Raw genomic sequence first — 24481 nt, 5'->3', positions numbered from 1 at the left:
ATACTTCTTGAAATTTTTAAAGAAAAATAATTTTATATAATACTTTTTAATGCCAAATTAATTAATATATTAATAAGAAATATTTAATAAAAAAGTTTATTAAAATATAATAAAGTTGGAAAAATGAAATATATCCTGAAACAAAAATAAAACCAATAAATTTTTTAATTAAAATTTTATGAATTACAACATTAATTGAAAAAAAAAAACTTTTATGTGTTTTATAATTTTCACCTATCTTTTAAAAAGTTACAAGAGTTTTCTGCTACTATTCACTATTAATTGAATAGTTAGCCATTTTGTCTGTTGTATTTTATTATCACAATAATTTATTAGCTTTTTATTGATATAAACAAATAATTACATAAAAAATAAAATAAATAAACAATTACTATTAAGCTACTTCTGGAGATAGATTAGAATCTATTGTTAAAAAGTAGCTTTACAATTTTCTTAAAAACTGCCTTTATTTATCTAAATTTTTTCATATATAATCAAATTCCTTATTAATAGGAAAAAAAAATTAAATTAACTTGATTATCATTACAAATGAATAAATTGTATATTAAAAATAAACTTTTATTAAATATATTTATGTATTTATTTTTGTGGAAGTACATGACTGGGATCTGGTGTTATTCGACTTGGAAAAAATATGGCACTTAAAGATGTATTTGTTGAACCTGGTAAATCTTCATATGGAGGTGGATCAGTTGCTTGGTAATTTTGATTATTATTATCATACAATCTCATAATTATTGGAGTTGGAATTGTATGATGTTGATTAGTTGATGTAGTAGGATTGAGTGAATTATTAGGATTAGGTGTTGGAGTTGCTCCTAAAATACCAGGATATGGTGGTGGTGCTTCACCAGAATATGTTGGCTAAATGTAAAAATTATATTAATATAATAATTTTAACAATACCTTTAAAATATTATTTTGTGGAATAAAAATAGCATTTCTTGAATTATATGAAAAAGCACTTGGTATAATACCATTTTGTATGTCAGAAGTTCGAATAGTTATAATTGGTGGAAATGGCTAAAAAAAACAATTTTTTTTTACATAATATAAGCTTACATTTAACGATCTTGGTACATTATCTTGTTTTTGTTTTTTGTATATAGTTTTTATAATTATCATTATAAAAGTTAGGATAAATATACCTATAAAAACAAATATTGCTTCTGATGTCAGCTGATTTGCCATATGTTTATTATTATAAAATTCTATTTTTAGAGAATAAGTTTTTATATCAATAACCAATATAATTGAATTTAAATAAAATTATAATAAATTATAATTAAAAATATAAAATAATGTTTTATCCTTATCCTTTAAAAAAATAAAATCAAATAAAAGTAAATTAGATATTATACTTTTATTTATTAATGCCTTAAGTAATTGAAAAAATATTGATAAAATATTTAATAATATTCTATAGTCATTCAATTATGACAAATTTATAATGCGGAATTTAAGTTTTACCTGCTTACTGGTTTATTATAAAAATTATTATTAATTATTTGCATACTTAATGTTTCCATGACAATTTCAGAATGCTTTTAATAATGTAATGAATTATATTACATCTAATTTTTTGTCCTTATTATAAAATTTTCCTTCCGAAAAATAATTATTAAAAATGACAATAAAATAAGCATAATTAAAAAAAAACAATTTAAAAAAATTTTACTTTTAGTTTTTATTAAAACTAAAAATTTATTTAATTAATTCTTAATGAATATTTTATGTGTTTATTAAATTTTAATAACAGTAAAAAGACATATTGTATAAATTATTAACAATAATTTTTTTTCATTCTAACATTTTCAATTAAAAAAAATTATTTGTTGATGTCATACGGATGATTGCTGAATATACCTTATTAAATATATTAATTAATTTATTGTTTATTATTATATTATAAGATATTGTATAATCTTTTAATAAATGTTTTTTTTAATAAAGTATTTTATTTATATGACATAATAATTAGTTAATTATTAATTAAAAATATATCAATTAATTAACATTATATTCTAAAATCTAATGAATTTTTTTTCAATATTTTTAAAATGAATTTTTTATTCCCATAATAGCTTTTTTATTTTAATTTTTAATAACAAATTTAAAAATTAATAATAAAAATTAAAACATATTCAATTGTAATTAAATAAAATTTTTCAATACAAAAAACTTTGTACTCTTGAAAAGATTTTTTATTGGTAATTAGAATATCTTTTTAAAATTAATTTTTTTATTTTAAACTTATATTTTTTAAATTTGATAAATTATTCTTTTAAAAAAATGGTTGGCATTGGACATGTAGCTACTGTTGCTAATGTAAAAGGGATAAACGTTGTAACTAAATCAAAATGTATTTTACGTCTTTCACAAGTACCATCATTAACTTTGACCAAGGTACCACGAATAGCTGAAATACCACAATCAGCAGTTGAAGGATTAAAAGTAGCCTTAACACAATGTGAAAGATTACCAAAACAACTTCAAAGTGAAGGAGATGCATTGTGGCAAAAAGTTTCTCAACGTCGTTTTCCAGCTTCTAAATCTGTTGTTTTAGCTGCAAGAAATGCTGTATCAAAAAAAATGAAAGAACAAGAATGTAATGATATTAGTGAAGAACTTTATGGAAATAGAATTGTTAGTTTTTATATTTTTATAATTTTTGATTATTTTTAGAAAGAAGGTGAAAGAGAAAATTTTAATATGAAAGTTGCAAAAGAATTAAATCGTATGAATTACAAGTGGAAACCATTAACTTTTCAAAATGTAGAGAAAGCAGCTGCTTATGCTCTAGGAATGTTATCATCTCATTATTCTGAAGTTTATAGAGTTTTATGTGAATTTGATAGCAATAAGTTTGTCCCAGAAACAGTTTTAGATTTTGGTTCTGGAGTTGGTTCATCATTTTGGGCATGTAATGAAAAATTTGGTAAAGCTGTCAAAGAGTATACTTTGGTTGACTCTGATCCTATAGTCTCAAATTTTGCAATGGATATTATGAGGAATGAGGATAATAAAGATGTTTTTGTTCATCCTAATGTAAATTTCAGGAGGACATTGGTTCCATCATTACAAACAAAATATGATTTAGTTATAGCACATCGATCTTTAATAGAATTTCCTAATGCAGAAACTAGAATGGAGCTAATAAAGTCTTTGTGGCAACGTACTAAAAAATACTTAATTTTTATTGAATCTCATTTGTATGATTCCTTTGATGGTGTTATTGAAGCCAGAGATTATATATTAAATGGTGGAAAAACAATAGATTTTAGTAAAGCTGATGCAATTTTAAAAGAAAATGGAATTTTAAATTATAAAATTCAACAAATAATAGATGATAATAAAATATCTGATTTTGAAAAATTTTTTATAATTAAAGCTAAACTACCTCAAAATGTTACTATACCAACAATCTTAGAACCAGGTCATGTTTTTGCACCATGCCCTCATGATAAATCTTGCCCTAAATTAGAATTAGAAGATGTTAAGGAACGTTCCTGTAATTTTTCTATCAAATATAAAGATATTAGAGCTGATGGAAAAAAAACTAAACTTTTAAATGGAACTGGCAATACATCATTTTCATTTGTTATACTTCAGAAAGGTGACCGTGAAGTAGGAAAGGAATTTAGTCCACGTCTAATCAAATATCAAAAAGGAAATAAACATTATACTTGTCATGGTTGTACTTCATTTTTTGGAATTCAACAATTTGTGGTTTCTAAAAAAAATCAACATATTTATCATTTAACAAAAAGCATTACTCATGGTGATAAAATTCCTTATAAAATAGAAGTAGAACAATTTTTAAAAGAAAATGACTATGCTTTAGAAGAAGAAATTTATAATCTTAAAGATTCTTAATCATAATTTAATTTATAAATATTTTTAAATTGTTCTATATCATTTTTTAGTTTTACTATATTCATAGGATACATGATAAAAGTTTATTTTTTAATAAATATAAAAAAATTAAAATATTGTCATTATGTTATTTGAATATAAACATGAATGTTTTCTTATTTTCCAACGCCACCATATGTTGGTGCTGCAGCATAAGATCCTCCATATGTTCCACCACAAGGCATAGCTGCTGGTGGACAGGAAGGAGTTGAACAACATGATCCACCGCTGCTACCAAAACAAGCATTTGTTACAAAAATTAATGTATAAAAAGTCATAATCTAAAATGATAACATTTATCAAAGGCTTCAATTACACACTTACAATAGTAAAGAATTTTGATATTATTTTCATTTTAGATAAAAGTAAAAATAAATGAAAGTATATATGTCATATACAAACAGATTCTATTTTATACTAATTTCAAAATGACCTATGTCCAGTTTAATTCCTAATAAAAATTACTATTTATTTTACAATTAATTTAATTTTATTGCTTTATTAAGATATATTCCATAATTCTAGTTTTAATCTATTTCCAATGGATTGTCGAAAGTTTAAAAAAAGTATACAATGTTTAACTAATTTTAACTGGATTTTCAACAAATCAATTCTTATTCATAAGAAACTACTTTTTAATAACATGGCACCACACTTCTATCCAGTTTTTTGTTTAAATACCTATATATCTGTTTTTATAATTAAATTTTTAAATAATATAAAAAATTTATTTGACTATAAAACAAAAAAAAAAAACTATATAAATAATAAATATAACAAAAACAAAAATAGAATTACACTTAATTAACATATTAAAAAAGGTATTTGACCAATTGATTTAGGTTTTCTACCTCTAATAAAACTTTTTAGTTGAATTCCATTACCAAATAAAATGTATATTTTATTATTTACAACAAATTGAAAAATAGTATCCTTTTTGGGTATTGTCTTAATTTTATTTTCTTTTGTTACTAATTGAAATGTTTGCCTTGATTCATGAACAACAAACCCATTTACACCAACATTACATTTATTATTAGCATGAGTAACCAACAATAAACATCCATGATAATCTATTTTAAGTAACCGTTCATCCATCTTACAATTACCACTACGCATAACATTATTAAAATATTCTAACCACATTTTGTAAATTGGTAAAAATACAGAATATGTGATACCATCATCCTTTGAAAGTTTTCCACCACGTCGAAAAAAATTTTCTGTTTTTAGTTTTAAATTTTTTTTTCCCTGATCAAGATGTCTTTCTGTTACAAAAAAATGTTCTCCTATAGAAATAGATTCTTGTTTTGAAACTACAGATGTATCCATTTATGTAAAAAAAAAAATAATTAAAGTAATAAACTTAATAAATTTAAAACATATTCGTTTTAAGAGTATATAAAGTATTCCAAAAACAAAATAAATGTTTTCAAAAGGTATAATAAAAAATTACAAAAATTTATTGATAAAAAATAATAATTATCAAATATACAAAAATAAAAAATATATATGTTAATTTATGTTATTTATTTACTTATCCAGAAGTAGCGTAAGAGGTTGGTGGAGCTGCTTGAGGATATCCTACACCACCAATTTTTGGATTTCCAAGAAGAGGACCTTTAGCATAACCAACTGGAGGGGCGGCATATGAATCAGCTATAGGAACAGTTTGTGGTGGTGCTTGATATTGTGGTGCTCCACATGGTGGCTGAGGACCACAAGCTCCAGGTTGAGGTTGAGAACAGCATCCAGCTCCACCAATACCAGGTAAACCAAGACCTCCAAGAAGTCCTCCACCATTTCCACCAAGGCAAGCTGTGGTGTATTGAACAAATGCAATTGAAGTTATAAAAGTTAAAAATTTCTATAAATGAAAAATAATTGAATTAATATAATAAGCTTACCATGATATTAAATAAGTGAAAGTTTTAGTGGACTTTTGATGAATGTGATGTTTTTGTTAAAGATTTTCTTTTAAATACTAATTTTTCAATTTTTAAAAACTTGCTTTTTAGGTAATAAGATTGTTTAAGGTTAAACGAGGCATTAAATCAAATACTAGACATTTTATAACATCTACCGATTTATCGTCTTAAGTCATATCCTCATTTATCTCATTAACATATCCAGATACTAATGTTATATATAAATTATCATTGTTATTATATATATATTTATTGTACTTTTATTGTAGTTTTCACTTTTTAATAAAAATATAAATTGATTCCAGAATTGATTTTCTAATTACAATTTACTTTTGATACATCAAATACTATTCTTTATGACATCTAGTTTTAAAGGATATTTATGTAATACAATTATTGCTTGATTGCTTTATTGTAATTAAATTATAGTCCATTTAAAAAAAAAAAATTTTTTTTATATATATATTCAATTAATTAAAAAAATGTTCCAAATGAATTTATATTATTACAAGATATAAAATGGTATAGAAATTTTGTTATTAAAAATTTTAAATTTCATTTTATAAACAAAAAGTCTTTGAAAACAAATAAAACTAACACAATACTTTTATTTAATCAAATACAATAGATCTTTATATTTGTGCTTTTAAGTTATTAACAAATATTTCAATTTTCATAAAATACTTCATTTTTGAATTTATGTAAATTTTTTTAAAAGGCATACTTTTAGCGATTGATAGTTAACATATTCACGTCAGTGCGACCTCAAATTTTTTCCACTAGTACTTATCTATAATGATAAAAAAAAAAGAGGGGTGTTTACCGAAAAGTTTTAATAGCCAATATACGTGATGTGCAGGCTTTTTTACGTTTTTATTACCGTAAAAAGTATAGCGTTTTGGAGATTTATTTATAATTAGTATACATAATGCCGATGCTCAGTTATGTTTCTTAACCAGAATAACCTGAATGTATAGACATTTTTCCACAACCCAAATGTTATATTAACATTTATATTTAATTGTTATATATTTTCATCCCACGTTGCATTTTAGATTTAATTTTTATATATTTGAAAATATATTTTAATATAATTATTTTTATTTAATTATAGATTCATTAGCTATTTACCATGGGTAAGGAAAAGATTCATATCAATATTGTTGTCATTGGACACGTCGACTCCGGAAAATCCACTACTACTGGACATTTGATCTACAAATGTGGAGGTATTGACAAGAGAACAATCGAAAAATTCGAGAAAGAAGCTCAAGAAATGGGTAAAGGATCTTTCAAATACGCTTGGGTTTTGGACAAACTTAAGGCTGAAAGAGAACGTGGTATCACCATTGATATTGCTCTCTGGAAATTCGAAACCTCTAAATACTATGTTACCATTATTGATGCCCCTGGTCACAGAGATTTCATCAAAAACATGATTACAGGAACATCTCAAGCCGATTGTGCTGTCCTTGTTGTTGCTTGTGGTACTGGTGAATTTGAAGCTGGTATTTCAAAGAACGGACAAACCCGTGAACATGCTCTTTTAGCTCAAACTTTAGGAGTAAAACAACTTATTGTTGCTTGTAACAAGATGGACTCTACTGAACCACCATACAGTGAGGCTCGTTTCAATGAAGTTACTACTGAAGTACAAAACTTCATCAAGAAAATCGGATACAATCCAAAAGCCGTTGCTTTCGTTCCAATTTCTGGATTCCACGGAGACAACATGCTTGAGCCATCTACCAACATGCCATGGTTCAAAGGATGGTCTGTTGAACGTAAAGAAGGAAATGCTTCTGGAAAAACTCTTCTTGAAGCTCTTGACTCTATTGTCCCACCATCTCGTCCAACTGACAAACCACTCCGTCTTCCACTCCAAGATGTCTACAAGATCGGAGGTATCGGAACAGTCCCAGTCGGTCGTGTTGAAACTGGTATCCTTAAACCAGGTATGATTGTCACTTTCGCCCCACAAGGAGTTTCTACTGAAGTTAAATCCGTTGAAATGCACCACGAATCTCTCACAGAAGCTGTTCCAGGAGACAACGTTGGTTTCAACGTAAAGAACATCTCCGTTAAAGATATTCGTCGTGGATCTGTCTGCTCTGATTCTAAGAATGACCCAGCCAAGGAAGCTAAATCTTTCACCGCTCAAGTTATCATTATGAATCACCCAGGACAAATTGCTGCTGGATACACTCCAGTTTTGGATTGTCACACTGCTCACATTGCTTGCAGATTTGCTGAACTTAAAGAAAAAGTTGACAGACGTACTGGTAAAAAAGTTGAGGATGCACCAAAATTCCTTAAATCTGGAGATGCCGGAATCGTTGAACTTATCCCATCAAAACCACTCTGTGTTGAAGCTTTCACAGATTACCCACCACTTGGACGTTTCGCCGTTCGTGATATGAGACAAACTGTTGCCGTCGGAGTTATCAAGGGAGTCACCAAATCAGATGGAGATGCTAAAGCAACCAAATCCGCTCAAAAGGCTGGTGCCAAGAAGAAGTAAATGATCTTATATTTCTAATATACCAACGTTGTTGTTTTTTACTTGTTTAAAAAGACTAAGGACATTAAATAAATTATTAAAAAATAATGTTAATCTTTTTATTTTTAGAATAATAAATAATTTTTTTACATTATTTTATACTATATATTTTTTATTAAAATTAAATTTTAATTTAATAAATGAGTAAATTATTTGTAAAACAAATTTATTTTTTTAAAATGAAATAATGAAGTAAAAAACCAGATTACAATTCATCGTGGAGATTGACAGTTGATGGATCTGGACATCCAATTGGTGATATCAATGTAAAAAGATATTCACATTTATTTGGTTCTGTGGCTTCAATTAATTCTGTCTCTTGACCACATTCAACAACAACTTTGGTGCTTCTGTTTGGTCCATTCCAGCAAGATTGTCCATTATTATAATTTTGAATTTTAAATGGGGTCACATCTTGTTCTAACCAGTTATCCCAGTTTCCAAGTGATGTCTCTCCATATCCATTTGAGTCTTTTTGGGTTGCTCTTTCAAATAAACATACTTTATAAGTATATTGTTTCTGAGTAGTTTCAAAGCATTTTTTGTATAATGAGGCCCATGCTTTGTCTTCTCCAAAGTTTATTTCAAGGAATTTTTCAGCATTGTGGACATTTTCTTCTTCCGTATATATTTTATCAGAAATATCACTTATCTTTTGACGATATTTTTCAGCTTCTTCTATTGCAGCCTTCGTTTCTTCATTATACTCAGGCTTCTCACCAATTCCATCATCTACTGTTTCAGATTTATGCTCAGAGTCTTCATCCTTATTTTCATCTGACTCCATCTCTTTTTCATTATCTTCTTCACTAACGTTTTCTTTTTCCTTTTCTTCTTTTTCTTCCTTTTCTTTAACATCATTTTCAATTTTTTGTTCAGCAGCCTTTATTTTTTGTTTGATAACATCAAACATTTCACCTGCGAATGTTTCTAAATCAACATCATCATTATTATTCAAAAAAGACTTAGCTTCTTCATCTGTTATTTCATTATTGTTATCAGTATCAACATGAGGAATCTTTTTAGCTTCTTCAAGAGTAATCTTTCCATCTTTATCTATGTCATATTGCATAAAAAGATCTTTAGCTTTAGCCATTTTTTTTGCCTTAACAACTTCATTCCATGCTTTGTCAGCGGCATCCTTTAATTCCTTTTCTTTTTCTTCAAATGGTTTTAATTCACTCTCTAATTTTTCTTTTTCTTGTTTTAATTTTTCAACCTCCTCTTTAATTTTTAAAATTGTTTCACTCTTTTCAGCAAATATTTTCTCACCTTCAACGACTAATTCTTTTCTTTTTTCCCAACCTTCTTTAATAATTGCCATTTTTTTATTTGCCTTCTCTCTAGCTTCAGCACCTAATGAATTACAAACGTTTGGACAAGAGATATCTGATTCCCATTCATCACTACCATCACAACAATCTTTAAAAAGTAAATAATAAAAACGTATTTTGAAAAAAAAATAAACATACCACAAATTCCGTCATTAACAATTGATGATGGAATTGTTCTTGGAACATATCCAGTATTTATACAATAAAATTTGCCATTTGGACAAGCAGAGGTACCAGGTTCATCACTTCCATCTTTACAATCACAATAGTCATCATTGACAGCCTCAAATGGAATATTTTTAGATCCATCAAGACATTGGAATGTTTCATTATTTTCATCATATAAAGGTCCATCTTTTAAAGATACTCCTCTAGGACGATTAGTTTCAGTGGAAACATAAACAAAAGAAGTAGATAATAATAAAAAGACTAAATTAACATGCCAATTCATATTTTGAAAATATAAATTTGTATACATTAAAAAATGTAAATTAAGTAATGTAGAATGAGTTGGCAATGAAGTGTTCTAAATGGAAAATTGTCTTACTATGTTTGAAGAAAGTAGGTTAGTTTATTTAAAATGATTTTTAAGATTTAATTGATAATATCAAATATTTGAATTAAGTAAAGTGTTATTTTAAGTAGAATAACTTCATTTAAAATGTATATTTTATGTGAATTGATGAGAAAAATTTAATATAAAATTTTTATTTTAAAAAAGTATGCAATACTATTGAAAAGTTTATATGATGAATTTTTTTTTTCTGTAACACTGAAGATCATATGTTAGGTTGTAAATTAAAAAATTTTTTTTTTTATTTTTTAAATAATCTATAATTTTTATGCTATTATTATTATTTTTACCTTTTAGAAAGACAAAAAAAATTTTGTAAAACGTGTATTCTACATATTTGTTCTAAAGCGAATTTTATAGAAACAAATTAGTTGTCAAGAGTAGATATATTTAAAATTACTGATATTTATTTATATATACCGAATGGACTATAGCCGAAGACAACATTCAGATCCATCTAAATGGATTTGTATTTATCCTCTTTATTTGAATTCATTCAAAACAATAAAGGAAGGAAGAGTTATATCGAAAAATTTAGCCTGTGAAAATCCAACATCAAAAGAAATTTGTAGTGTTTTAAGTAGTGAAGGTTTAAATGTTATTGAAGAACCAAATAAAATGCATCCATTGGATGGAAGTCATTTATATTATGCACAGGGTCGAGTAAGAGTTCAATTAAAAAATGATGATGGATCTTTTTGTAATGAAAAATTTAAAAGTAGAAAGGATCTTTATATTAGAGCTGCTGAAGGGATCAGAAATATGAAAGATAGGCAAATACCTAAAAAATTAGATCCATGGTCAATATTAAATTCTGCTTCTCCAGTGGCTTCTACCAATAAGGTTAAAGGAAAAAAAAAATAAATACTTTTTTTTTATTTATTCTTACTTTCAAATATCGTATTCACTATTTAGTTAGTTTGTACTTCTATTTCACAATATTTAAAATGTTTTTATTTGTTGACAATAAAATTAACATAAACAAAATCTTTTTTTCTTTTTGTACTCTATTAAAACAATAAGAACACATTTTAAAAATATCATTTATGAATCCATATTATATAATAATTCTTATAAAATTTTTTTTTCTCTGAGATTTTTTCTAGTATATATATTATTACAAATATGGTATTTATTTTTTTTATCGTAAATCTCAATTATGGCAATGCATAAGCACTTCATAGATAGTAAAATAATGCTAACTTATTTTAAATTAACATTTAAGGAAGACATTTTCTAATTTAACAGTTATAAATTTTGCATTGTAGATATACATCCTTCCAAAATAACATTTCTCATTCCGCCTTTCTGTTACTCAATTATACAATTAATTTGGCCTGTTGGAACTAACTTCATGGGTCGTTTTTCGACTTTTTTAAAGGTAAATATTATTTTATCGTTGTTTATTTTGGTGTCTACCCAGGTAATTAATGTTGATTTTTTACGTTCTTAAAAATATACGACGTGTTACGAAAAAATGTACATACCGTATGCATTGCACCACAAATTGAAATTAATCTTGTTTATGTAATTTTTTTGTCATTTCAATATACATTTATATTTAAAGTATTTATGTAATATAGTTTATTATATATACTCGTGATTGATTTTTTTATTATTATTTTTTATGTATTTAAATTTATCTTAAATTAATTATTATAGTTTTGGATTAAAAATGGGTGTCGGGCAATATCAAAAACCCGAGACAGCTCTTCAAAGAGCAATGGAATTTATTTCTGTTGGTAAAGAACGTGATGGTTTAGATACTCTTCATGATGTTATGAAGGATCGTCGTCAAAAGACTTGGACACCAACAATTGAACAAATTATGTTGAAACATGTTGAATTATGTGTTAATTTAAGAAACTCAAGCTACGCTAAAGATGCTCTTTTTCATTACAAAGCACTTTCTCAACAAGTATGTTTGTTTTCTTTCTGTAATTTTTTTATTTTTAGACATCCATTACTTCTTTTGAAATGGTATTGAGAAAATTTTTGGAGACTGCTGAAGCTAAAACTAGTGATGCTCAAAAAAGTTCCATTGAACGTGTTGAGGAAATCGATGATCTCGATCTTGTTAGCACTCCAGAAAATTTACTTTTATCAGTTGTTTCAGGAGCTGTAACTCAAGATCGTATGGATCGTGCTGTTCTTTCACCATGGTTACGTTTTTTATGGGACTCTTATCGTAATTGCCTTGATATGCTTAGAAATAATCAAATATTTGAACAATTATATCATGAAGTTGCTAGAAGTTCATTTAATTTTTGTTTAAAATATCAAAGAAGAACTGAATTTAGAAAATTGTGTGAAACTCTTCGTTTACATCTTTCTCAAATTGTTAAAAATCAGCTTCAAAATAATAGTTCTATTAAACTTAACAATATTGAATCTCTTCAATTGATGCAAGAAACTAGGAGTATTCAACTTGATACAGCCATCAAAATGGAACTTTGGCAAGAGGCTTATAAAAGTGCTGAAGATCTTCATGGAATGATGCAATTGAGTAAAGATATTGATAAAAAAATGGTTAAACCTGTTAGTTATGCTAATTACTATGACAAATTAGCTCTCATTTTTTGGCAAGGAGGAAATACACTTTTTCATGCGGCTGCTTTAATGCAAAAATTTGCTTTCAAAGATGTCAAGAAGACTCTTAATAATGAAGATCATACTGATCAAGCAAATAAAGTTTTGTTGGCTGTTATGTCAATACCAAATGATGCTGATAAACCTGGTATGCTAAGTAGACTTCTTGATTTTACTGAACAATTTCATACTAATGTAAGAACACTAGCCTCATTACTTAGACTTCAAACAGTTCCTACAAGAGCTGGACTTATAAATGATGTTACTCGCATGAATATTGTTTCATTTGCTCATCCAATTGTTCGTGAGATGTATGAAAAAATGGAATTTGATTTTTCACCACTTGATCTAGCTGATGTTATAACAAAAGGAATGGGTCAATTATCTTCATTTAATAAGGGTGATTTTGAACAGTATAAATTAACAGTAAATTGTGTCGCTGCAACCAAAATATTCAAACAAGTATCTTTACTTTATGATTGTATTAATATCGACAAATTGAAACGTCTTATACCATTTTATAATCAATTTGAATTAGAAAGATTTATTGTTGATATTTGTAAGCAACGTTTTGTTCGTGCTCGAATTGATCATAGAGGTAAAAGTATTACTTTCATAAGAAATGATGAATCCTTATGTGGTGATTATGATCCAATTGATCAGGCATTCTTTAATGCAGGTTGTGAAAAACCAAATGAATTTAATATTCGTAATGTTCTTGGGTATTTCTTTTCTGATATCAGATCTACTTGGTTATCAATTGAAAATGATACTAGAAAAAATCGTGCTGAAGATGCTTATAAACATCAACTTCGTTCCTATCTTAATAGTAGAGATAGAATTCAAAAAGAAATTATGAAAAGAAAGGAAACAATTGAAAATTATAAGGAAACAAAAGAACTTGTTAAACAAGAGAAAGCTAAAAAAGCTGCTGAAGCTGCCAAGATAAAAAAAGAAAAAGAAACAGCAGATGAGATGAAGAAATTAGAAGTTGCTAGTCGTATAAGAGAAGCTGAAAGAAAAGAACTTGAAGCTAAAGAAAATCAAGAAAAAATAAGATTATATCAATTAAATCAAATAAAAGAAAATCCTATATACAAACAAATAATTAAAGAAAAAGGTGAAGATGCATTTACTAGTCTTAATCCTGAAGAAATTATGAGAGAACATCGTCAACGTATGGAGAATGAGGAAAGAACACTTTCAATGAAAAAGAAAAATCAAGAAAAGAAATTTGATCATACTGTTCGTGCTTTACATGCATTAGAACGTCCAATGTTAGATAGTTTAGTTAAAGGTTTCAATCAAGAGGCCGCAAACTTGTATGCTGAAGCTGAAAATAAACGTGTTCAAAAGGCTATTGCTGATCATGAAACAGAGGTTGCTGCATATAATCTTATTGAAAGTTCATTAGATGAAGTAGAAAACTTTTGTAATGTTATTTTTGAGAAACATAGAAAAGAATATGAAGATGAAATGATTTCATGGGAGGAAGAAGTTAAGGCTAGGGAAGCTAAAATTGCTGAAGAAAGACTTCAGCAAAGGATTAGAGATAGAAAAGAAAAAGAACAACAGGCAATAGAGGAGGAACGTAGACGTAAGGAAGAAGAACATCAAAGAGAAATTGAGGCTGAAAAAGAACGTGCTAGACAAGCGGCGTTAGCACAACAAAAACAAAAAGAAAAAACAATTGCTGATACTGATGAAAATTGGAGAAGGAGGCCTGATAATAGTGATTCTCAAAAAACAGCACCTTCAGTACCAAGAGTTATTGAACGAAAAAATATTCCCAAGTCAAATCCATATGGAAATGCTAAACCACTTGAGGTTAAAAGAACAACCCCGCTTACTGATAATCCTATGGGTAGTGTAGGAAAAAGAGTTATTGAATCTGGAAATCGTGGTTTTAATTATACTAAAAATATAAAAACAGAAGCTGATGTTGATGATAATTGGCGTAAAGGACCTGCACCTTCTTCAGTATCAAATTCTTCAAGTTCTGCTCCACGTTCAGGTAACAATGAACATCAACAACAAAGTAATAATACTGATAGTGAGGGATGGAGTATAAATTCAAATAAAAGAGCATCTTCTGGAAGACAGGAAAACACAACATCAACATCCAGCGCCTATCGTCCACCTCATAAACAAATGGATAGAGGAGATAATCGTCGTAGTAACCAAACATATGGTAATAATACAAATACACGAAATATTGGGTCTAATCGTAGTAGAAATAACCAATCAAACACAGGAGGAAGTGATTCAAGTAGTTGGCGTTAAATATATCTTTAAACCTAAAACTTTTCTTGTTTTTTATTATTACAATTACCTATATATTATATTGTCATGAATAGGTGTAATACTTTCTAAGTGTTTATGGTTTTAAAATGTTGTTATTTTTTTTTATCAAAAAATTATCTTTTAAAATTAAAGATAATATTTTGTGTCTTTTATAAATAAATATTCTACATTTAGTATATGATGAAATTATATTTATTTATTTTTTTTTAACTTTTAAAATTATAAAACCATATATTGAAATATATATATATTTAAATTTATATTTTCTGGGCAAAGTTTATGTTATTATGATATACTTTTTTTTTATACATATAAATATATGAATAGAAATATAAGAGATAAAATCTTTAAAAATTTTTATTTTAAATATTTAGTTAAAATGAAAAAAGACGTCATAAATATCAACAAGTAAAATATGATGTAATGTATTATTTTTCTCGTATATGTCAATCAGAAAAATTAATAAATAATGTTATCATTTTGAGTTTATATTTTTTAAGTTAAAAATAATATATAAATATTTTAAAAAGTTATTATAAATTATTTTAATATTTTAGTATATAAGATAAATAAAAAAAAATATATTCATGTATTTATTTTATTATTCTAGAAATTAAATATAGATTAAAAAAAAATGTGCTGTTTAGTTTGGTTATTAATACAAAATATAAAAAGTATTATTGTAGAATATATTATAAAATTGAGGAGAAAAGAACAAAATCATGGAAAAATTATTTCATTACCATATGATTCTGGATGTTGTGGAAGATGTGAAAAGATAAATGATTATATAAGAGGATGGACATTTATTGAAATAATACCTAATAATAATAAAGTTATTTTAAATGAATGTATCAATTGTAATGGTAAGTAGTAATGTACTTTTAAAACAAAAGAATTTTATAATAATTTTATTATTTCTATATGTCTTCTTGAAAGTAAAAATATTTAATAAATAATGTTAAGAAAATATTAATTAAAATTATTTAAATAAATGATTCTATCATCTTTACCTGTGAATAGTTATATTATATTGGTACTGTATAATATATATTTGAGGTAAAGGTACATATCTTCATTATAATTATATGTATATTTTGAAGAAGTTATATAATTGTTGTCAATAGGAGTTTTATATGTAAACTTGTTCTTAACCGTTACTTTGTCCGAACAGTAAAAGTATCTTCTTCAAATTTGATATACTACTAACGATTTGAGATTTGGTAAAAAGTTTGTTATGTAAAATATTGTATATTTAGTTGACATGTAATAATTTTACTCATTATAAAATAAAAAAAATTTTTTTTTTTACTAATTTATGAATAATCAATTTTACTTTACTAATTATATATATATTTGTCAAAAATGGATTATGACGTAGACAGTAATAATAATATTTTTAAGATTAGTATATTTGTAGTTAGAAAATTATTTAAATACAATATTAATCAAGCTCTTGTTTTTGCATTTTTAAAAGATTCATAAAACTAGTTCAATAATACTTTTAAAATTAATGAGTGAATTTTTATAATATCATTATTACTTTTTCTTATTGTATTAACATATTTTATGATTATCATTAAAACTCTTTTTGTCATAAATTTTTGTAACAACTCTATCAAAATAATTTTATTTGAATGTTTTTACAGAAAAACAGATCTCTTCTGTCATTAACTAAAGATTATTAACATTATCTTTAACTTGAAAAATAAAAATTATTTTTCAAAAAATTCATTTTATTGTAAGTTTTTACCTTTAAACTAAATTATATTTTAAATTATTAAGATAAATATATCAAAAACTAATTTGGTAAATTATATTTTTAGTAAAATATATATTCATATATATATATTTTTTTTTACAAAAATAATTATTTATATGTTGTCTTAAAAGAAATGTTTTCATATTTTACCAAAAAATTAGATGAAAAAAAAAATTCTAAAAGAAATTCATCAATTCTAAATCAAAGTAAAAATATTCCATATGCTCCAGTACCAAGTGAGTATTCATTAAAAGCTGATCTACCTCCAATAGCTCCAAGAGATGTTTCTTTTGGATATTCAAATCAAAAAAATAATCATAATCAACCACCAATAATTTTATTAAATGGTGGTGGAGTTAGTAGGACTGGTACTTTACCAAGAAAAGTTTATAATAATTTTGATGAAGATACCACAACTTTTATTAGAAATGATAAAAAGAAAAGAGCTTCTTTTTCATTACCATCTTCACCAAAAGTTTCACAAAATTATGGAATGAAAAAATTAGATAATTGGATTGGAAATTTAATAAAAAACGGTTAGTTAATATTATAAAAACATTACTTTTGTTTATTTATATAATTTTTTATTAAATCTAATATATTTCATATTTTAAGTTTTACTTTAAATGATTTATAATCATTGTTTGTATTAAAATATTATCTTATATTTTTTATTAATCTTTTTATTAAAGATAATTTTCTTACAATTTTAACATTATAACTAAACGACATTTGGTTACCATAATTATATTTTTTCTTTACTACTAGCACATATTTCTTTTATTATTAAACTAATGAAGTAGATAATAATAAACTATCTCTAGTAAATAATATATATATATATAATGCCATCATATTACATATAGTGCAAAAGGTATATTTTGATAAAAATATATATATGTATCTTTAAATTATATTTAAAGATAAGAATCATTATATATATATATATATTCCATCAGAGTTAATAAAAATTTAATAATGTTAAGTTTAATATATTGAACTTCTATTTTCCTTAAAGTAAAAACAATTATTAATTATAGTTTTGCACTTATTTTATCTTCTACTTAAGTTGATTTTAATTAAAGAAGTGATCTTAATTTATAATATAAATGATCATTTGGGTTAAGCTTTGTGCTTTACAAAATTATATATATATATATATTGATACATTTTATTTTATACCACAAAATACTGACACATATATATATATAAATCTATGTATCATCTTTCTTTTATCTTTCTTTTGACAATTCAAATATTCTCTGAGTGATAACGTCTCAATAACTTAATTTTACCCTTATATATTAAATGTAAAACATTTTATTTATTAATAATAAAACTTTTTAAACTTTTAATTAATAAATCATACTTTGAAGTGAGATTACGAACATATAAATATATTTATTTTCTATAAATACATTATGCCTACATTATTTAATTTTCGAGTTCCTATATTTAGTAGAGGAAGGAAAACACCAGATCCATTAAGTAGTGATAAAATTTATGATACTAATATTAATAATGATAATCGACAAAAAGGGATAACAAGAACAGTTAGATTTGATGAAGGTTAGAATAAAAAAAAAAAAGAAAAATCTAAATTAATATTATATATTTATTTTAATTTTTTTTAACTAATAAACAAGTATTTTGTTTTTTTTTCAGGTGTTAACAAAGATCCTAATCAATTACCACCATCTGTTACAATACATCCAAATATTAATCCACAAATAACACAACATCAACCAAGTAATGTAGCACCATCAAACTATTTAAATAGTACATTACAAAATGTTAATCAATCAACAACAAATACAAATCAACAATCATCATGGAATTATGTAAATGGTTATGAAACAGAAAAAAATACATTATTGACAAATAATTATCCTAATTTATCAGATATTAATCATCAAAATTATTCACAAATAGGATCACTTCCACGTAGTTATTCTTCTGGTCCAAGAAATTTACAAAATATTTCGACATCTCATCATCGAGCAAATAAAATTCTTCAACAATTACGTTCCGATGACGATGGTGATTTTAGTGAAAACGATGAAAAATTAGATACAATACAACAGGCTAACAAAATAACTCACTCAAATTATGGAAAATCACACATTGGATCAGGAATTCATAGTAGTGGAGTAATTTTTGTTCAATATAATGATGAAACAAAAAGAGCTCTTTTACCACCAAAATTAAATTCTATAGAACAATTAAAAAACATATTTTTAAAATCTTTTCCTTATCTCAGTAGTCAATATCTTAATTTATCTTATGTTAAAATTTATATTCAAGATAGTACTGATAAGAGTCAAATTTTTTATGAATTAGATGATTTAAGGTATGTAAAATTTATTTTATCATGATTTATGTTGTAACTTTTTTTCTATTTTTTTTTTTTAATTTTTTAGAGATGTTAAAGATAGATGTATACTTAAGATAAGAGAACAAATATCTGGTTATCAATCACCACCACCAATACGTTTTACCGATAAATTACCAACAACATTTGATTATATGAGTGAAGGAGAAGGTGAAGATTATAATAATATATATGGAAGAAATTCAAATTATTCAAGATTAGTTTTTCCAACAAATTATAGACCAGCTTCAGCTGTTCCTGGAACTGATGGAAGAATGTATAGTGCACAAGTAACAAAAAAAGAATCAGGTGTTGGAAAGGCTATTTCTGCAAAATTTGATCCATATTATGATCCATATTTTAGTGATACATCAAGTACTGGTGTACCACAATCACCATGTGTTGTTCCAAGATCAGCTAATGCAACACCAACAATAGATAGAGAAGCAAGATTTAGAATGGAAACAATGGAAAAACAATTACAAGGTTTAAGTAGTTTAGTACATTCAGCATTAGTAACAAAAAATATTGATAGTTTTGGACAAAAAGATATAACAGATTTAAGAAAACAAATATTAGAATTTAATAATACATCAACAGATAATTGTGATGTCTTATCAACTGCTGGAAGTATTGATATGAGAAATTTAGATAGTTGTAATACAAGTATATGTAGTTCTGTTACAGGAAATGAAAACATTATTACTGATATAAGAAAATTAAAAAAACAAATAGTTTCATATACGACAGATATTAAACAACTTAAAAAAAATGCTCAAGATTTAAAAAAGTGTAATAAAGAAGGACTAAGAGATATGAAAGATCGAATTAATGTTTTATTGAATAATTATGTATCAAATATCAAAAATAATGATATTAAAATTATTGAAATTGAAAAAAATACTAATGATGATTCAGAGACGAAACATTTAAGAGAAGATCATATATCACGAATGGCATATCTTCTTACTAATTTATCATCATTTGAAAGGAATGTTGAAAATTTAAGAAAAACAGTTGTTGATGGAAACAGAAAATTAAAGATGACAGAGGTTGAAAACTTAACAAATACTTTAACAACTATTGGTAAGACAGCTGCTCAATTAAAAACTGATTTTCCAAAATTATATAATAAAATAGAAAATAAAATTAAAAATGATATGGAATGTGTAATTAAAAATGAAACATTTATAAAAGAAGAACAAAACCATATTGATAATTGTTTAAAAAGATGTAAAACATTAGCTAATATGATGGTAACAATGAAAAAATTAGCAATGGTTCAAGATCCAGCTATTGCTAATTATACTAATAAAATTCAACAAAATTATAGTAATAATTCTTTTTATAATCCATCTAAACCACCAGTACCAAAATTAAATATATCTAGTAATACTAGTACATTAGACGAAAGACAATCTGATAGAGAACAATCTGTTGAATCTGATAAAGGAAAAGATGATGATGATATAACAATAATGGCAGAACCATTACCACAAAATGGTCTTCAACAAGAAACTATAAAAAAAGTCATTCCACCACCAGTTCCACCATCACCTAAAAATTATTATGCTCCACCATTAGGAGAATCAAAACCACCAACTCCAAGAAAATTTTCAAGTAATACACATGTTTTAGATTCAATATTAGATGAGTTAAGTTCGAACGAAATGGAACCAGAAGAAAAAAGTAATAATAATGTAAAAGTTCATATAAATGGTAAAGACATTCAAAAATATCCTTTGAAAAATGAAAAATCAAAATCTCCGTAAGTTATTTGTGTCCCTATTTTCTTTATGAATATACCAACTTAACACATACATTTTTTTAGTTACGAAAATATTTCCACCTCATATAATAATATTAAATCACCAACAATTCCACCTTCATATTCATTTAACAATTATCCGAATATTAATAATAATTTAACAGTTAACTCACCATATAATCAACAAAATGATAAATATATTTCCCCCAACAACAGTAGTGATTCACAATCATCATCATCTTATTCACCATCTATATCAAATTCTTCAGCTACATGTAATAGTAGTGATTCTTCATCATTATTTTTACAAAATTATAACTCAAATGAATATTCTTTGAGAGAGAAACAACAACAATTGGAATGTCAATATGAACAACTTCAAAAATTAGTTCCCATGCTCAAGTAAGAAAAAAAAAAAGACAAAATTTTGGTAAATAATATTTATTAATTTTGTGATCAAGTTATATTTATATAATATTTTTTGTTAAAAAAAAATAAAAAAATATATTTATATACAGATATATAGGATGATCCACAAAGATTTTTTTATAAAAAAAAAGTACAGGTAGAATTTATATTATTTCTTGTGCTATCAAAATATATGATTTAGTGTAATATTTATTTCTAAGAATCTTATATATATATTACTTGATTTAGTTAATTTTTGACTGTTTTATTATTATGATGTATTGAGATATTTTTTACTTAGAATTTCTTACTCTTATCATCTTATCAATTTTCAATTTAAAAAATATAATCTTTTCAATATTTTTTTATCTTATGTATTTTTTAAACTTAAAATACTATGACAAACCCTTATGGATAGTTTAAAAAAAAGATTTTTTTTTCTGATTCCCTAATACAAGATACTTTAAAAAAATTTTCTGTTATCTTATAAAATTAGATTGTTATTATTTTAATCCATAAAAAAATTATTCTTTTTTTTTAACATTTTTTATATTTAAAAGTATTATATAGTCATTTTTTTGTGATTCATTGAAAAGAAACAAACTTTTATTATAATAATTAATTAACAAAACTTTTTTTCTAAAAATTTATAATATTATCATAATTAAAAATTAGCATATTATATATTAAAAAAATTTATATAGAAAAATGTTAGAAGTTCATTGAAAATACAATTAGCAACAATCAGAATAAATAATTAAAAAATTGACATTGAAACCGTGGAAATAGAAAAAAAAGTAGTCTTATCAAAACTCAATTGTACCAAAATGTTTTTTATTATTTGTATTATATTATATTATTATTTTTGATTCAATAGGAATATCTTCATAGATCATCCTGTATATTATGCATTGTCTTTGATAAAAATTTGACTTGTATTAGTATTAATGATAACAGATTGAACACTTCCTTCAATAAATCGAAGAAATGGTCCAAAATTCCATTGATTTGTTTTAAAACTAAAAATTTCTGTACTTCCTAATTTTCTTTCATCATTATACCCGCCAAAGACATATAGACTATTATTAACTAAATGTGATGAAGCATTTGCTCGTGGATATTGAAGTGATGGAAATTCATAAGATCTTTCATGATCAATAAAAAAACATTCACATGATTTTAGTGTTTCATTACCATTATTACCACCAAAAATAAATATCTGTTTATTAAATATTGTTGCTGTATGACCAAAACGTGGAACCTGTAATGCATTTGTTAAAAATTTCCATTGAAATCTTCTTGTACAAAATATTTCAATTGAATTGTGAACTGTTTGTCCACATCTACCTCCAATAACAATTATTAAATCTTGATAAACAGCAACAGCAGCACCAGACCTTTGCATTGTCATAGATGGTCCTTGATGCCATTTTAATGTTTGTGGATTAAAAAATTCCATTGAATTTAAGAAAGAAGATCCATCATAACCACCAATAGCATATATAACACCATTTATTGTTGCAGCAGATAAAGCACTTCTTCTTGATAACATTGATGGTAAAGTTTTCCAATCTAGGGTAAATCTATCATATTTAGAGACAGATTTTAATTTATTTGATCCATCATTACCTCCTAATACTATAATACTATTACCATCATATACAACAGCAAAAAGTTTTCTTTGAAGAATTGTTGAATCATTTCTAAACCATTTATCAGAATCTTTATCATAACATTCAATAACTGATCCAACACCACTAATATTATTTCTATCTTTATTAATTTCACCAATAGCATATATAATAGGTGAAACATCTTGGCAATGTCTATTTCTATTAGCATAATCCATAAATTGATGTTCAGCTTTTCTAAACATTTCAAATATATTATTTGCTTCTTCCACAGAAAGAAATTTTTTTAATGCACCTGGAATAATCGGATGAATTTTAAATTTATCATTAATCATTTCTATTGAGACAAGACCAAGTCTTATTGTTTTATATAATTTTGAAATATATTGCAACCTATTTGGAATATCATAACTAATCCATGATAAAATAACTTCAAGTACCTGTAATTCACTATCAACTAATAAATGATCAGACTTAAGAATTTCATAAAATTCATCATAGTCTAACTGAAGAAAATCTGTAGTTCTTGAAAGTTGTAAAAAATGTTTTTCTATATATCTCATACTTCCTCTATCAGTATCACCACGAATACTTTTTATAAATTTATATATTTTAACAGCATTAGTATATTTAATTCTTCTAGTCATATAATTAACACAATGATCTAGAAGAATAGGTATTTGTAAATAACTTGCTGCTGAAGCAACATCTTCAACATTTCTTTCACTAATTTTTATTTTACCTGTATAGGCAAAATTAATAATAGCTTCCATTGTTTCAGGACAAATATAAGATAATGAAATTGAATTTGTATTACAGTTTGATACCATATTATTTGTAAGCATAGCTTTAAAAAATTCACTTAAACCACATATAACAATACGATGAACAGAAAAAGAAATATTTGCACATTTAATAACAAAATCACAAAAATGTCCATCTTCTCGAAGTTTTGAAAAGATGGCAAATTGATTATTAAAATAATCGGAAGTAACTTCAATAATTGAACTATCTGTTTCTTTAGTCATCTGCCCAACTAAAGAAGATGTATAAAAGAAATTGTATTAATATTGTGTGTAAAGATATATATATATAATGATAACTTACATTTATCTGGTGAATCAAAAATATTTTTATCATTCGTATGTAAATTATTAATTTCAAAAGGATTCCTTGGTCTTATATTACCATTATCCTGAACAAAAGGATACATATAATTAGTAAAATTACCTATTTCACGATCATTCATAACTCAAAAGAAATATATACAGGGTTGTTCACGAAAGTATTATCACTAGATAATTATATGTACATAC

The 24481-nt window shown here is 25.2% G+C and overlaps 11 protein-coding genes across 11 annotated transcripts; 6 read left to right on the top strand and 5 right to left on the bottom strand.

Annotated features, from left to right (window-relative positions):
* Nucleotides 1-600: 600 nt before the first annotated feature.
* Nucleotides 601-1146, bottom strand: SRAE_2000059000 (Hypothetical protein; the record flags this gene model as incomplete). Its single annotated transcript, XM_024651438.1, has 3 exons — nt 601-885; nt 928-1044; nt 1084-1146. 3 exons carry the CDS (start codon nt 1144-1146, stop codon nt 601-603), a joined length of 465 nt encoding a protein of 154 aa, XP_024505116.1.
* Nucleotides 1147-2313: 1167 nt separating this feature from the next.
* On the top strand, nt 2314-3897 carry SRAE_2000058900 (Methyltransferase-like protein 17, mitochondrial; the record flags this gene model as incomplete). Its single annotated transcript, XM_024651437.1, has 2 exons — nt 2314-2667; nt 2707-3897. The coding sequence occupies 2 exons, from the start codon at nt 2314-2316 to the stop codon at nt 3895-3897; spliced, it is 1545 nt and encodes a 514-aa protein (XP_024505115.1).
* An 843-nt stretch (nt 3898-4740) lies between these two features.
* On the bottom strand, nt 4741-5268 carry SRAE_2000058800 (Ribonuclease P protein subunit p29; the record flags this gene model as incomplete). The annotated part of the gene is made up of 1 exon (XM_024651436.1): nt 4741-5268. One exon carries the CDS (start codon nt 5266-5268, stop codon nt 4741-4743), a length of 528 nt encoding a protein of 175 aa, XP_024505114.1.
* Nucleotides 5269-5473: 205 nt separating this feature from the next.
* Nucleotides 5474-6541, bottom strand: SRAE_2000058700 (Hypothetical protein; the record flags this gene model as incomplete). Its single annotated transcript, XM_024651435.1, has 2 exons — nt 5474-5803; nt 6524-6541. The coding sequence occupies 2 exons, from the start codon at nt 6539-6541 to the stop codon at nt 5474-5476; spliced, it is 348 nt and encodes a 115-aa protein (XP_024505113.1).
* A 455-nt stretch (nt 6542-6996) lies between these two features.
* SRAE_2000058600 (Elongation factor 1-alpha) lies at nt 6997-8385 on the top strand (the record flags this gene model as incomplete). Its single annotated transcript, XM_024651434.1, has 1 exon — nt 6997-8385. The coding sequence occupies one exon, from the start codon at nt 6997-6999 to the stop codon at nt 8383-8385; it is 1389 nt and encodes a 462-aa protein (XP_024505112.1).
* A 244-nt stretch (nt 8386-8629) lies between these two features.
* SRAE_2000058500 (Glucosidase 2 subunit beta) lies at nt 8630-10209 on the bottom strand (the record flags this gene model as incomplete). The annotated part of the gene is made up of 2 exons (XM_024651433.1): nt 8630-9846; nt 9897-10209. The coding sequence occupies 2 exons, from the start codon at nt 10207-10209 to the stop codon at nt 8630-8632; spliced, it is 1530 nt and encodes a 509-aa protein (XP_024505111.1).
* A 546-nt stretch (nt 10210-10755) lies between these two features.
* Nucleotides 10756-11196, top strand: SRAE_2000058400 (Signal recognition particle 19 kDa protein; the record flags this gene model as incomplete). The annotated part of the gene is made up of 1 exon (XM_024651432.1): nt 10756-11196. One exon carries the CDS (start codon nt 10756-10758, stop codon nt 11194-11196), a length of 441 nt encoding a protein of 146 aa, XP_024505110.1.
* A 3201-nt stretch (nt 11197-14397) lies between these two features.
* On the top strand, nt 14398-15204 carry SRAE_2000058300 (Hypothetical protein; the record flags this gene model as incomplete). The annotated part of the gene is made up of 1 exon (XM_024651431.1): nt 14398-15204. One exon carries the CDS (start codon nt 14398-14400, stop codon nt 15202-15204), a length of 807 nt encoding a protein of 268 aa, XP_024505109.1.
* Nucleotides 15205-15859: 655 nt separating this feature from the next.
* On the top strand, nt 15860-17528 carry SRAE_2000058200 (Hypothetical protein; the record flags this gene model as incomplete). Its single annotated transcript, XM_024651430.1, has 2 exons — nt 15860-16091; nt 17218-17528. The coding sequence occupies 2 exons, from the start codon at nt 15860-15862 to the stop codon at nt 17526-17528; spliced, it is 543 nt and encodes a 180-aa protein (XP_024505108.1).
* Nucleotides 17529-18408: 880 nt separating this feature from the next.
* SRAE_2000058100 (Hypothetical protein) lies at nt 18409-21532 on the top strand (the record flags this gene model as incomplete). Its single annotated transcript, XM_024651428.1, has 4 exons — nt 18409-18556; nt 18653-19337; nt 19408-21126; nt 21190-21532. 4 exons carry the CDS (start codon nt 18409-18411, stop codon nt 21530-21532), a joined length of 2895 nt encoding a protein of 964 aa, XP_024505107.1.
* Nucleotides 21533-22438: 906 nt separating this feature from the next.
* SRAE_2000058000 (Kelch-like protein 18) lies at nt 22439-24414 on the bottom strand (the record flags this gene model as incomplete). Its single annotated transcript, XM_024651427.1, has 2 exons — nt 22439-24201; nt 24273-24414. The coding sequence occupies 2 exons, from the start codon at nt 24412-24414 to the stop codon at nt 22439-22441; spliced, it is 1905 nt and encodes a 634-aa protein (XP_024505106.1).
* Nucleotides 24415-24481: the final 67 nt, after the last annotated feature.

The sequence above is a fragment of the Strongyloides ratti genome (genome assembly GCF_001040885.1).
Source record: "Strongyloides ratti genome assembly S_ratti_ED321, chromosome : 2".
NCBI classification, from domain to species: domain Eukaryota; kingdom Metazoa; phylum Nematoda; class Chromadorea; order Rhabditida; family Strongyloididae; genus Strongyloides; species Strongyloides ratti.
This window is presented reverse-complemented; position numbering and strand designations above follow the sequence as displayed.